The 13,490-nt window shown below is 37.2% G+C and overlaps 1 protein-coding gene across 1 annotated transcript in view; it reads left to right on the top strand.

Annotated features, from left to right (window-relative positions):
* Nucleotides 1–13,490, top strand: part of LRRIQ1 (leucine rich repeats and IQ motif containing 1) — a 159,177-nt gene that overhangs the window by 16,476 nt on the left and 129,211 nt on the right. The window contains exons 10-12 of the mRNA XM_054989427.1: nt 934–1,084; nt 6,317–6,510; nt 10,408–10,535. Of these exons, the coding sequence (XP_054845402.1) occupies nt 934–1,084; nt 6,317–6,510; nt 10,408–10,535 (473 nt within the window). The remainder of the gene's footprint in view (nt 1–933; nt 1,085–6,316; nt 6,511–10,407; nt 10,536–13,490) is intronic.

The raw sequence follows: 13,490 nt of genomic DNA, 5'->3' as shown, positions 1-13,490 counted from the left end.
AAGTATATCAAAGTGTATTGTCGAAGGCTTTCACGGCCGGAGAACGATGGTTGTTGTGGGTTTTCCGGGCTGTATTGCCGTGGTCTTGGTCCAAGACCACGGCAATACAGCCCGGAAAACCCACAACAACCATCGTTCTCTGGCCGTGAAAGCCTTTGACAATACATCGAACACCTCTACGGGGAGGAAACATTCCCAAGACCACGGCAATACAGCCCGGAAAACCCACAACAACCATATATCAAAGTGATATCCTTTTCTGTGTTATACTACTGCGGTAAACCAACTGAGTTAGAAAGAAATAGTGGTAAGACATTAATTTAACCCCTGATCATAGGACAGAGATTGTGCTTCCATATTCGATGGTGAGAGTCACTGCATACACTTCTTTGAGCTCCATGGAAGAAGGACAGGTAAAAATGTAATACTGTGACTGTGGCTCACACAGATCACTAGGAACAAATTTCCAAATACAGGTTCTGAGTAATCCTCATGCATCACAAGATGTGTGTGTGATGCTTGAAGATGAGGATATAAGCTCTCGTGCCAGTTCATATGAAATGAATGGCAATTGCTCTGCAACAGCTCTTGGTTGATTGGGCTTTCTGTATGTAAAGTAGTGGGTTCAGACGCTAGAGTGATTTCAGCATTGCCCTTTTATTAGCAGGAACACCACTGAAAACACCTTCGGCAAGCCACAGCTGTATACACACACCCCACCTTGAAAACACCCCCCAGATTCAATTCAACCAAGTTTGGAGGTGGGAGGAAGGTTGAGTGGGATGTACGTAATGTCATAGAGTCCATCTTCTGAAGCTTGCAGTTTCCTCCTAGGGGAATGATTTCTGTAGTCTGAAGATCATTTGTAATTCCAAGAGAACTCCATCCTAATCTTTGTATTTAGTCAATTTGCCTTTTCTTGCTTTGTTGCAGGAAAACAATATTCAAACTATCAATTGTGACAATCTAGAAAATCTCTGCATTCTAATTCTGAACAAAAACCGAATTTCGTCAATTCATGGTTTATATGGCTGCAGTAATCTTTGGAATCTTGAATTTTCCTACAATAAAATCACTCGAATTGGTAAGGAACCAACAGTGATTATTTATAATGATAAAACAGTAGAGCTTGTAACCATTAGTAGATTAGTAAATATATGACATATAAAAATAAGATTTTTGGTGTGATTAAAAATTCCTTCCCCTGTGAAATGTGTTGGATTTCTACAGCTTCTTCACTCTTTTATTTTTAATGGTTAAAATATAAATGTTAAAAGTGAAATAATTTTTAATGGGTAATGTCTCCATTTTTCTGGGGTCCCAGAGAAAGGTAAGGATATTCTTTGCATTTTGTCGGCAGATATGCTTAAGGCAATGTGTGTAAACTTGTTTGTGTGATCAGGTCTCGGGCCAAGGCTGAAACAGAAGGGAATGACTGAAATGGAAGGGTCTTGGCAACAATCCTGCTGTACTTGGATTTAGAAACAGGTCCTTCTCTTAGGCAGTGTTCTGAGGCAATACTAGGGTTGTCTGGAAACTTTGCAGGACCTCATCAAGCTTGGAGGGCAAGCTTTTCTAAAAGACAGTTTGCTCATTACTCTTAAACCTCCACTGCCGCCTGCAGCTCTGGGAGAGTACTTGGCATATTTTTTTAATAAGATAGAGTAGTAAGCCCCGAGCCTGGCCAGTGCCAGGTTCCCTAAAATCTTCCTATGCTGGAGTTCCAGGGCAGATGTGTAAATGGGAAAGGGTTTCCTGAAACTGGGAGGGTTGAAAACTGCTGCTTTACAACAACTAACTTCAAATCCTTTTTTGATGGATCTTTACTAATCTGGGTTGTTGAATGGCATTCATTCAGACAATCATTCTAACCATAATTAATTTAGTTACACTATGATTTTATGTGATAATTTGGGCTGTACTGTAAGGAAGTGGTCTCAAGGAGATGTATTAGTTAAGGGATACGGGACTATAGACTATATACTACCACATACTGTCTGTTGCTGTAAATATGATCCTACTAGGTAATTTCTGTGTTGTTTAATATGTCAGGCTTAGAATTATTTATACTCTGTTTCAGCATTTCTTTAGGTCTGTATTGGATTTCTGTTTGTTTTAAAACTTCGCAGATTTGCTTTTATATACCTTATTACATTGTTTATTGAAATGGCTTTGAAACTGATAACTCACACTGTTCATCTGCCTTAAGACTCATCTGCCTTGAGAATCAATGAGAAAGGTGAACTATAAATAATATAAATAAATTAATTAATGAACTGAGATGGAGAGCTGGATTCATCATCCTGTGGATACAGCAATCATGTGTCTTTCCTATGATCCTATCCTCCTTTACAGGCACTACTGACCTTTCCATGGTTCCATTTTAATTATACTAGAGTGTGATAAAGCCACTGAACCCAAGAACAGAGTCTTGTCTATAATTTGTGATTATTAAAATAATTATATAATTTATACTAAGACACTGATATAATACCAAAACACTGATTCTGAATGGAATAAAATTATGAATAAACAAAGAGCTGATACTTACAATATACCAAATGGACATTGTAAATAAAAGCAAGAACTCCATTGTTTGCTTTACTGAGGCAGCCGAGCCTCAGGCAAATGAGAGGGTCTTACAGAATAAACAGAAGAAACTATGAATAGATCACAGTGGTATCTATTTCCACAGAATTTCTGTACTGCTTCCCTAATATACAAAATCTGGTTGAACTTTTTAACCAGTAAACTCTGTATATGATGGCTCATAAATTGTTTTAAACCACCAAAAATATTACAAAAATGTAAAGGTTGATGAAGCTATTTCACTTTTTAGTGAGTAAAATGAGTTGAGAAATAGGGGTTTTACATGTGAGCATTTCTAATGGCTTCTCAGCCAATCTGTCCAGCGATGTCTAAAACTGTTAAATTCACCATCTTTAAATGATGCAGATTTCATAGACACAAGCCTCTACTTAAAATTGTGAATGTTGGTGTTCATCAGATCTCAAAGATCAGTAATCCAAGGTAAACCAACAAGGAGGACTGATTGGTAGCAGAACTGCTAGGATCTGTGTTCAATCTTTCTTCAGTGCCAGTAGTACTGTAAGGGATTACTTGTTTCAGATGGATTTCCTGAGGTAGAGTATCTGAAAGATTAATGGGAGAGTGACATAATGTGAATTGATGAGTCTTGGATATGAAGGCTACAGAGCCAATGGGCTAAAAGCCTCCTGTCCTGTTTGTATATACAATGAAAGCACTGTGCTAACCTGTAAGTGAGATGAGTTTGAATGAGAAAGTAGATGTTCAAGAAAACCACTTGGAGCCTGCTTTTCTGTCCTCAGCAACTGCTTTGGGGAGGTCTGGTTAGTAAGCTACATAGCATACATTTCATGTTATACAATAACATATTGATAGGGTAAAAAAAACACACCTTCCTATAGAATCACACAGAGATAGCCTTGTGTTTTGAAAGATTTTTCTCCTCCCCTTTCATTTCTAAATCCTGTAGAATTTCCCTTGGTGGATTTGAAGCTGCAGTACAGCAAACTTTTTTTTTCAGTTGACATTCAGTTTCAAGTGATTCTTTGAAAATGCTTTTTTTAAAAAAAATAAGTCCAATAGTAACACAGTTGATTGAGTAATTTGCTAATTAACAAGTGTTTCAGTCATAGCTCTTTTGTTAAATACTGGGAGTGCAGTATGTGCCTTACTTGAGCATCTGAAATTCCTCACCAACAGTCCCATCCTAACCATGTTCACTCAGAAGGAAGTCCCTCTGGTTTTAATGGGACTTTTATGTAAGTAAGCATGCTTAGGAGATTTCAGAGATTCAACATAAGTAAAATGATATGTTGCCCAATTTTAAGTGGCATACAATAGCTTTTAATACAAGATTGCTAGCTTTTCAGTTTCACAGAACTCTTAACACAGAGCATGTTATATTCTTAGACCAACAAAAAATTAAAAGAAAAGCTGCATGCTTTCCAGATCTTGTGGCAAATGGGTAACAAACAAAAGATTTAGTTGATCAATCAGTATGTTAGAAAGAGAGCTGGTATTTGTATTTATTTTGGAAGCATAACTAATTTTACACAATCTTCAGTTTTCTCAGTTATTTTTTCCTGCATGGCTTTCTGGGTAAACATTTAATATAGTACATAGGCTAAATGAAGAAGCGAGTGATCTGATAGTTCTGCAGCCAGTTATTACCTCGGCTATCATTGCTTTATTAAAGCTGGGACTTCAGAGCAGTTTAGTTAAGCTTTCCAGGAAGATGATTATGCATATGCAAGTTCATAGTTGGAGTTAAGAATGTTGTGAATCCACTAGATGGTAGTAGTTAGCTTTTGAAGTGATTTTCATTTTAAACAGAAACCCAGACAAGCAGTTTGCAATTTTATGTTTGAAAGTTGGCAACATATTTTTTAAAAAATTCAAGAAATTAAGAAGTGGTACCCCAGTGTTTTCTGGTAAAGAATTCTGATGAATATTTTATATCTTAGTCCTTTATTTAAAGAAAACAAAATATTTGATAACATAAATCTTGTGGCTCGCGTTTGTCTGTTTCTCTACTCACTTACTTGGGAAGTAAATGCAGTCGAGAGTATCATGGTATAAGTATGTAGTCTGTGGCTACCAGGATACCTGTTGCTGTTCGTTAAATTAATTTTTGAAATCTTTGTTGTATGTAGACTATGAGTCTTATATGTTGAGATTTCAAAACATAGCTTTAAATATAGTCCACACACAGTCTAGAAATGCATTCACTGAAATTTCCATTATAGCAGTCTGCACTACTGAAGAGTTTTAGTTTAAAAAACATCATCTCACTTTGGCAGCCATGAACTTCTATAGTAAAAATGGCAAACTAGCCTCCAAAGTTCCCATCTAAAAATCACTTCTTTAGCTCTAATTCTAACCAAAGGCACCTGAAATGTATGGGTCACCAGATGTTTTATAAATCAGAGCACTGTGTAGTTGCATTTACATAGGAGCATATTAGAAGCATGTGCTATCGATTTTGCAGTCCATGAAACAGTTAAGACTCAATAGTGGAAGTGTGAGTGGCTCTCTCCAATATATATTGTTGTTCTCCAACAATCTATATTCCAAAGCAAACTGCCTTTTCTTGACCTGGACTGTATTATGAATTCAATTTTCTGTGTGCATAGACATCACAAAATTTACACCTTGCCAAATCCTTGTTCCATACTGTATATGTGCTGCATAACTTTATGGCTTGATTTATATATTACAGTTCTATATTCACGAATTGGTTTCCAAGTGTTTAAAAGCACATACATTGCATACACTAATACTGAAAAGGCAGTCTATGCTTTTAAAAAAATAAATAAATATTAATCGGATGTGAATCAGGGCCTTTTTCTTTCAAAATGCACAACTAGGAAAGTATCGTGTCTCCTTTTGCATGTCTTGCAAAGAGGCAAAACGGTATATTGTACATTTGGCAAATCTGTTACATGAGCACCCATGTACCAGCAGCTGGCATCTTTTTAAATGACAGATCCACAAAAGAACCATCTCAAATTCAAATGCATTCTACCTGTTTTACTGTATTGATAATACAAGTATTCCAACTGCTAACAGGGCAATTGCACATTCAGTCAAATTATGTACTGTTACTTTCCTTTTCATGGTTCAGGTTATGATACTATTTTATAAAATGTAGCATTGAATAGCTACACTTTTAAGGTATTTACTTTGATTGCCAACATGTTTTTTTTAAAAAAAATTCTAGACAAGCTAAAGTATTCTTCTAGAAGAAGTTTAAAGTAGCTACTGTTCTTTTCCAGCCTTTTCAGATTCTCTTAAGAGAATTAATCTTAAGAATTCTCTTAAAATTGCTGGTTTTGTTTCCAAAAATTAGCAACGGGGGAGGCTGTGGTTTGGATCTAGCAATTCCCTTCCATTAAGTGAAGAATCTTTCACTGAAAAAAAGCATCGTTCCTCAGACATAAGGAGTCTTCCTTTTACAGAGGCTTCCTCACTTAGCAGAAGAGAATCCTTGGATCACATGCTGGAAAACACCTACATGCCCTATACACACAACTGTGTGTGTTTATGATATGAAGTTTAGATTTATATTCTGTAAGCCAGGTACATTAATGTTTTCTGATTCTCAAAAATGTTCAGGAATGAAATTCAGGAAATACTTTATAAAAAGTAGAAATTCTGAAGCATGGGCACATTAATTCCTGTTGTATTGAAGATGTTGAAATATACTTATTGCATTTTTGAATATTTTCAGTAATGTAATTTAATATGCTTCAAAATGTTGTGTTTTTAGGTGGTTTAGAGTCATTGAAAAATCTCCAGCGACTGGTTGTAAATCACAATCAGTTGATCAGCACCAAAGGACTGTCTGATTCTCCGACTCTTATATATATAGATTGCTCCTTTAATCATTTAACCCACATTGAAGGCATTGAAAACTGTGGTCTTCTACAGATTCTGAAGTTACAGGGGAACAATCTCAGTGAGGTAAAATTATTGACTTTATATGGATTATTTTACATTTTCAGTCCATATCCAATGCAATTAGTACAAGGGATCAGAGCTGAATATCTTTAGAAAGATTGTCAGATTTAGGTATATAAAAGGTTACTTTAATACATTCTAATCTTCTCAAAACCACTATGCCAAACTGTGTGTTTTATAATTTGTTAGGTAGTTTTTATTCATGTTCATAATACCTTATGATATTTTCATATATTGTACAGAAATAGGAAGTCAGATGAGCAGGATGAAGATCAATAATGCAGTCCTAAATAGATTTACATTCTTCTAAATCCATGAAGTCAATGGGGTTAGAAGGGTATAATACTGTTTAGGATGACAGTATTGGTAACAGCCCAGTCCTACATCTGATGACCTGAATAAAAGTCCACTGTATTCTGTGAAGCTTACTTCTTTGTGAATGTACAGAGGATAATTCTTTTTTCTCTCTCAACTCCCCTTGAGAGGGCAAAAGCTATCTTTGTGTCCTCTTCCCAATATATCTGTCAAGTCCTCGGCCATTGCCACTGTCTTTTTCAGTAAGTATTCCTCGTTTACTCTGGCAGCAGCTGCTGTCAAGATGGCTACTGCTGAAGGCGAGAAGAGAGGGAGCTTTCTCCCTCTTTCAGATAGTGTTAGGAGGGAGAGTGTGATTCTACGCAGTTATATTAGGTCCCTTTTTCTTCATTGGAACCTACAGACTAGACCCACATTGATTTATTGTAAATACAACTTTAAGCATCAGCTGACTGTCAATCTTAAAAATCATATCAGTGAAGCTATCTTGTTAATTATAAGAAAAATGCACCAAGTTTTAAGTTGGTGAACATTTGTTTTATTATCATACATATATTAAAGATGGAATGAAGTCCTTAAGATGGACTAAATACTAAGGGGACAAAACTTGCAGAGAAAGGTGGGTGGGGGTTGACTTGAATGATTTGGTTCCTAGAACGTAACATTTTAATTAAACAACTAGCGGTGGGAAGATGGTTAGTTCTTCAGTGCGATCAGGCCAACTGAACATTTGCATAATGAGTTTCAGGTAGGTAGTCATATTGGTCTGCAGTAGAACAGCAGAATTTGAGTCCAGTGGCATCTTAGAGACCAACAAGTTTCAGGCTATCTGATGAATGGAGCTTTGACTCTCAACAGCTTATACCGTGAAAATCTTGTTCATCTCTAAAGTGACACAGGACTCAAATCCTGTTGCACAATGGGTTGGATCCTATGGATCAGTCCCACTATGATCCTATGGATCAGTCCTGTGGATCAGTAGCTCCTTTCCTCCCACGCAAGTAGCCTGTCACTGATGTAAGAGGCTTTTCCAGAAGAGCCTCTTACATCAGCATAAGGAAAGAGCCACCATCAGTGGAATGGATAGCAGCGTTCAAACTTTAATATTCTTGTGCAGGTCCCAAAGAACAAACTTTTAGTTTAATGGCAAGAAATACAGCCATCATTCCAAGTTTTGTTATTTCTCTAGGCATATCTAAACTGTCTGCAAACATATTAGTTAGGTTCAACCATTTCCACTTTATGTAATTTCCACTCCCCCCATCCCTTGTGTTCCATATGAATGTTTCTTCTTCTGAACATGGAGTTTTCATTTAGTTATCATAGCTAATAGCTATTATTAATATTTTTGTTATTAGTCTTTCTTACAGAGATCCAGGTCTTTCTAATCTTTTTAAAAGTCAACTATAAAAACATATTATTTATACATATTGCTTTGACCAATTCTGCTATATTGGAAAACTAAAAAAGTGCCATGACCTTAAAGGCTTAAAGTCACTTGCTACTCTGTGTAGTATAATAAATATATCTAATTCTCAGTGTGGCCAAATCTATGGATGCTTAAATCTGGAGACTGGAGACATGAACAGACATGACAGATCTTCCTACAAACCTAAAAATGCCACAGGTTTGCAGAAAAATCTGAAATCTAAAAGAAAAATACAGTGGGAAGTTAACCCCCTCAAATTAACAGAGACAGTGCCTGTAGCTTTAAGAAACTAATGCTCTCAGTGGCTGCTTCTAGGCAACCACACAGTACTGCTGGACTTCAAGCCTTGGTTTTTTTCACTAAAAGGCTGGGGGAGGGATAAGGTTCTTTCCAGGGCTGTTTTTGCCTCTGAGGAGGAAGTCATTTTGAGCATGCCTGTCAGCAACCTTGGGGTGACTTGCTACCACCAGATTTGCATGACTTACTCAGGCCTGGCTCCTTGATACTATTCGACAACAGCTGTCCCATGAAAGCCAGTGTGGTGTATCGGTTAGAGTTTCAGATATGTTTCTTGGATACCCGGGTTTGAATCGCCACTCTGAAAACTCACAACATGAACTTGGGCCAGTTACATATTTTCATCCTTACTTACCTCATAGGATTGTTGGGAGGGTAAAATGGAAGAGAGGAGAATGATTTAATGGTTTCAGACCCCATTGTTTATTTATTTATTTATTTTTGATTTGATTTGATTTGATTTGATTTGATTTGATTTGATTTGATTTGATTTGATTTGATTTGATTTGATTTGATTTGATTTGATTTGATTTGATTTGATTTGATTTGATTTGATTTGATTTATGCCCTGCCCTCCCCACAAATGGGCTCAGGGCAGCTCACAACATTCATAAAATACAAGGAGTTAATTATAAAACTATAAAATCAATAATAATCTTAAAACAATCATTAAAATAGTCCAGGCGCAGGCTATTTAAATAAACAGTTTGGAATCCGTACATGGGCATATATATGGGCATAGCACGTGGCCGAGGGCAGTCCCAGAAAAAGTGATGGTCTTAGGTGTAAGAAGGACACCTACTGGCCCTTAGCCAAAGGCCCAGCAGAGCATCTTCATTTTAAAGGCTCTGCGGAACTGTAACAGGTCCCACACAGCTTGGATCTCCAGAGGGAGAACATTCCACCAGGCCAGGGCCAGGGTAGAAAAAGCCCTGGTCCTGGTTGAGGCCAGACAGATGTCCTTCGGGCCAGGAACCGCCAGGAGTTGCTTGGAAGAGGTAATGGAAGAGGCGGTCCTGCAGGTATGCAGGTCCCAGTCCGTGAAGGGCTTTAAAATCAAGGTTAACAGCTTGAACCAGATCCGGAACTCCACTGGGAGCCACTACATCTGGCACAGCACAGGATGAATTTGCACTTGGATTGGTGTTCCAGTAAGGACACGTGCTACTGCGTTCTGGACCAGCTATAACTTCCAGGTCAGGCCGAAGGGCAGCCCAGCAACAGCGTAGAGTGAATTGCAATAGTCTAGCCTGGAGGTGACCATTGCATAGACTGTTGCATTGTGAAGAAAGGCAGAATATAAATGAAGTATATAAATAATGTATATCTGAAGATGGGGAACAGATAAAAGGTAGGTTGGTTGCTGGGTGAGAAGGAGAGAAGGAAGCAGGAAAATGTGACCATATAGGGTTTGAATGTAAGAGGGAAAGAGGAAGTATTGTGGGGAAGGGGATATAGGAGAAATGAGGTGCCCTCTAAAAGTCCTTGCAGGTTTGTCACTGTATAACTGGGTATAGTGTAGCAGCTGGCACCGCAAAACTGGACATGGCTCACCAGCCAGCACTGTGCAACAGGGCCCAGACTGGTGGCCAGCACTGAACAAATAGGCCATAGTTTTTTCTGGATAGAGGCTACCAGTGGGAAAGGTGGAGGGAAAGCTGAGGCTGAAGATGGGAAGGCAGATAAAGGTTGCCTGGTATGTGGGAAGAAGAGAAGGAAGTAGGGAGAGGGGAGAGGCTATGGGGCTTTCAGGAAAGGAAAAGAGGAAATAATTGCTAAGAGGAAAATTAGATGCCTCATGCAATTTCTTGTTGGTCTCCTGCTTGAATATTTCTAATATGTTGCCAATTTATGTTTAGTTCCCCAGCTTGGAAAATCATGTTTTGTTAAGAGAATTATACTTGGAGGACAACAGCATCTCAGCCTTCGAAAAATTTTCTAATTGTTGGCTGCCTTTGCTTCAGACACTTTCCTTCTCACAAAACAGGTAAGTCGGAAAAAAATGGCGATATGGGGGTGGGTGGGGGGGAATTCAACAAAGTGGTGAAAACTGTGTTTGATAATCAGACTGGAAGCTATCATAACATTTACTATTGTAAGGAAAGGGGGGGGGGAACCCTTATGCCATTTCCCAAGAATTTTTAGAAGTTGATATACCATTTCTGTTTCTGTGCTACTTACTTGAAAGCTGCCACACCACAATTTCTAAAATGTCATTGATTTAGCCTGTAAATGTCATCTGTAGTGAGGTGAAGGAGTAATTACAAAATCTGGATTATTTGGTACCTGGTTTGTTGTTGTTGTAAAAATAGAATCATTGTGTGTGGTGACTTGAGTTTAAACTCAGAAATTTCTGGTCTGGAAGTATCACTGTTTCATTCACAATCTTTGTATCTCTGTAATTTTTTTTAAATGGACAGCCTATACAGATTTCTAGAGAATCCCATAGAATTTAAGTATGTTATGTTAATTGTTAAACAAGATTTATGCTGAGTGAACAGTGTTGAAACTTTAGAGCTTCATGAGGAAATATTTTCCTCATTTAATAAAAACTTCCTTACAATGCATTTCCCAATTGAAATTATTGTATGCATCACAACCAATATTTTTATGAGTCCTCTCAGTTCCTTAATCTCAACGTTTACTACCTTGTGATCTCAGAGTTCCCTGACATTGAAGAACTTCAACCATATACTCTCAAGTGCTGTGTGTTCAGAACAAATAATAAATGCCAACGCATCCCATATTAAATTGAACACCACTAAATCACATTATTTTACAAGCTATTTCAGTTTTCACTGCTGTCTTGAAAAATCCAAAACAGATAAAACAGAACACAATCATAGCTGTATTAAATTTTGTACAAACTTTTGGAAAGTTTGGCCTAAAATAATGGCAACTCAAGTGAATTCTAATTATCAGTATTTATATTTTCTTAATCATTTTTTAATTTTTATATGCCTTCTTCCTTCCCCTTTATTTTTTTATCTCCTCTTCTTGATTTGAAAGGGTTTTTTTCATTTGAAAGTACCTCATAAGTCCTGCCAATATCATGCCAATTCTGGCTGTCCTCAGTAATAACATTTCTGGGGGCACTTCGGGCAGTAAAGGGAGGTAAAAAGGCTGTACTACATTTACAGCTGTATCAGGCATCTGACGAAGAGAACTTGATTCTCGAAAGCTTATGCTAAAATAAAATTGGTTAGTCTTAAAGGTGCTACTGGACTCTTTCTGTCCCAGGACTTTTTCAGCAGAATCCAAGCTACTGATTCTAACCAACCAACTAGTATCACCTGTTTTGATTGTTCAGTGGAGCTATTTTCCAAACATTCCAGCATTTTAAAACTTGAGGTGCAATCAAATGAGACCTGCATTCAAAGTCCATGCTCTGCCTCCAAACTATATGGATACCAGCAGAGATCTCCCCCCTTTTTATATTGTAAAATACAGCTGGTGAAATGCTTCCTATTGTGTGGAAGTAAGCACTTTATCATAACTGAGCAGATATTTGGCTGACATTCCTTGCAGGAAAAGGTTCACACACCTCTGCTGACTGTGTCAGTGTCTGTACGTAAATCCTTTGTGCAGAATTGAGAATGAGGACAAATGGATAGACATGATGATAAATATAGCTGCAATGGATGACAAAAATAGCAAAATAGATGATTAAAGCAATAGGAAGCCTAGTATTTCAGCAGTTGATTTTTGTAGTCTCTTTACCAATATGCCAATGTTCTAAGCAGCTCCATATGTCTTTGCTATGGCATAAGTAATTGGATGTTCTATACAGAAGGATTGAATGTAATGAAATAAGCTGTTGAAAGAAAAGCTGTTTCTTTTCTTTCATCCTGCAGCTGATACAGTTGTGTGATTTCTTCTTTAGAGTGTGCATTGAGTGTCACTTCCTTTGTGTTGATTACAGGAGGCTCCTATGAATGCTAGGATTGTGAATGCACATATTTCTTAAGAATAAAGCTCCATGCATGCAAGCTTAATTTACCAGTAATAGAAGATGATAACACTTTGACTGTAGTAGGAACAGATGATTTTTGAACATAGATGCTCACTAGTGTTAGTCTTCACAAAATATTCATGAGTAACTCCTAACATTGTCCACATAATAAATGTTGTAATAAATGGTTTGGTGCCATTGATAAGAGTTCTGGGAATGTTACATCCACACCAAATCCCCCTATATAAAAGCTGAGCTGTATTGGTGATGACTCGCTTAAAAAAAAAATTAAACATTTTATTTAAAGAAAAGAAAAGAAAGTAAGAAAAAAACAGAATAAAGTAAGTGCATAGTATAAAAGTTATGCAAAATCTAAATTAGACAGTAAATTGAAAATTATACAATCTTATACAACCAATAAATATCTAAACAGTACGGACTTGGGAATAAAACAAGCAGAACATTTAAGTTTCTTTAAACTAATAAAGTAATTATTACATATTTGGCTTCCCTGAACCTAAATACATAACATTTCTCCTTCTCTCTTCTTCCCTCCCTCCCTCTAAGCTACGATAGCAATTAGTTTAACCTAAATAATCAAAGAAATCCTTCCATTTTTTCCAGAAGTCGGTTATCGGCCTATTTTGTAAGTAGGTAGTCTGTTTGGCCATTGAAGCGTATTCATGAACCTTATTTCTCCACTCTGGGAGACCAGCGCAAGCATCGGTTTTCCATTTTCCTGCAAATAATGTCCACTGTAACCATTACTAGTCCTTGCAATATCTTTGGGAGTAATGTACCATCTAAAGAAACATTTTATACCAATTTTCTCTCAGTACCTGGTAGCCTGTAAATTTTATGTCTTTAGTCCATAAATTTTCCCATAAATCCATCGGAATACATCCCCCAAAATTTTGCATCCATTTTATCATACAACAACTCACTTTTTATCCTGGCACAGGTGCACTGAAGAGCCTACAGGTGCACCTG

This window comes from Eublepharis macularius, chromosome 9 (assembly GCF_028583425.1).
Source record: "Eublepharis macularius isolate TG4126 chromosome 9, MPM_Emac_v1.0, whole genome shotgun sequence".
In the NCBI taxonomy this organism is placed as follows: Eukaryota; Metazoa; Chordata; class Lepidosauria; order Squamata; family Eublepharidae; genus Eublepharis; species Eublepharis macularius.
The sequence above is the reverse complement of the archived record's forward strand: the minus strand, read 5'-3'. Positions and strand labels throughout refer to the sequence as shown.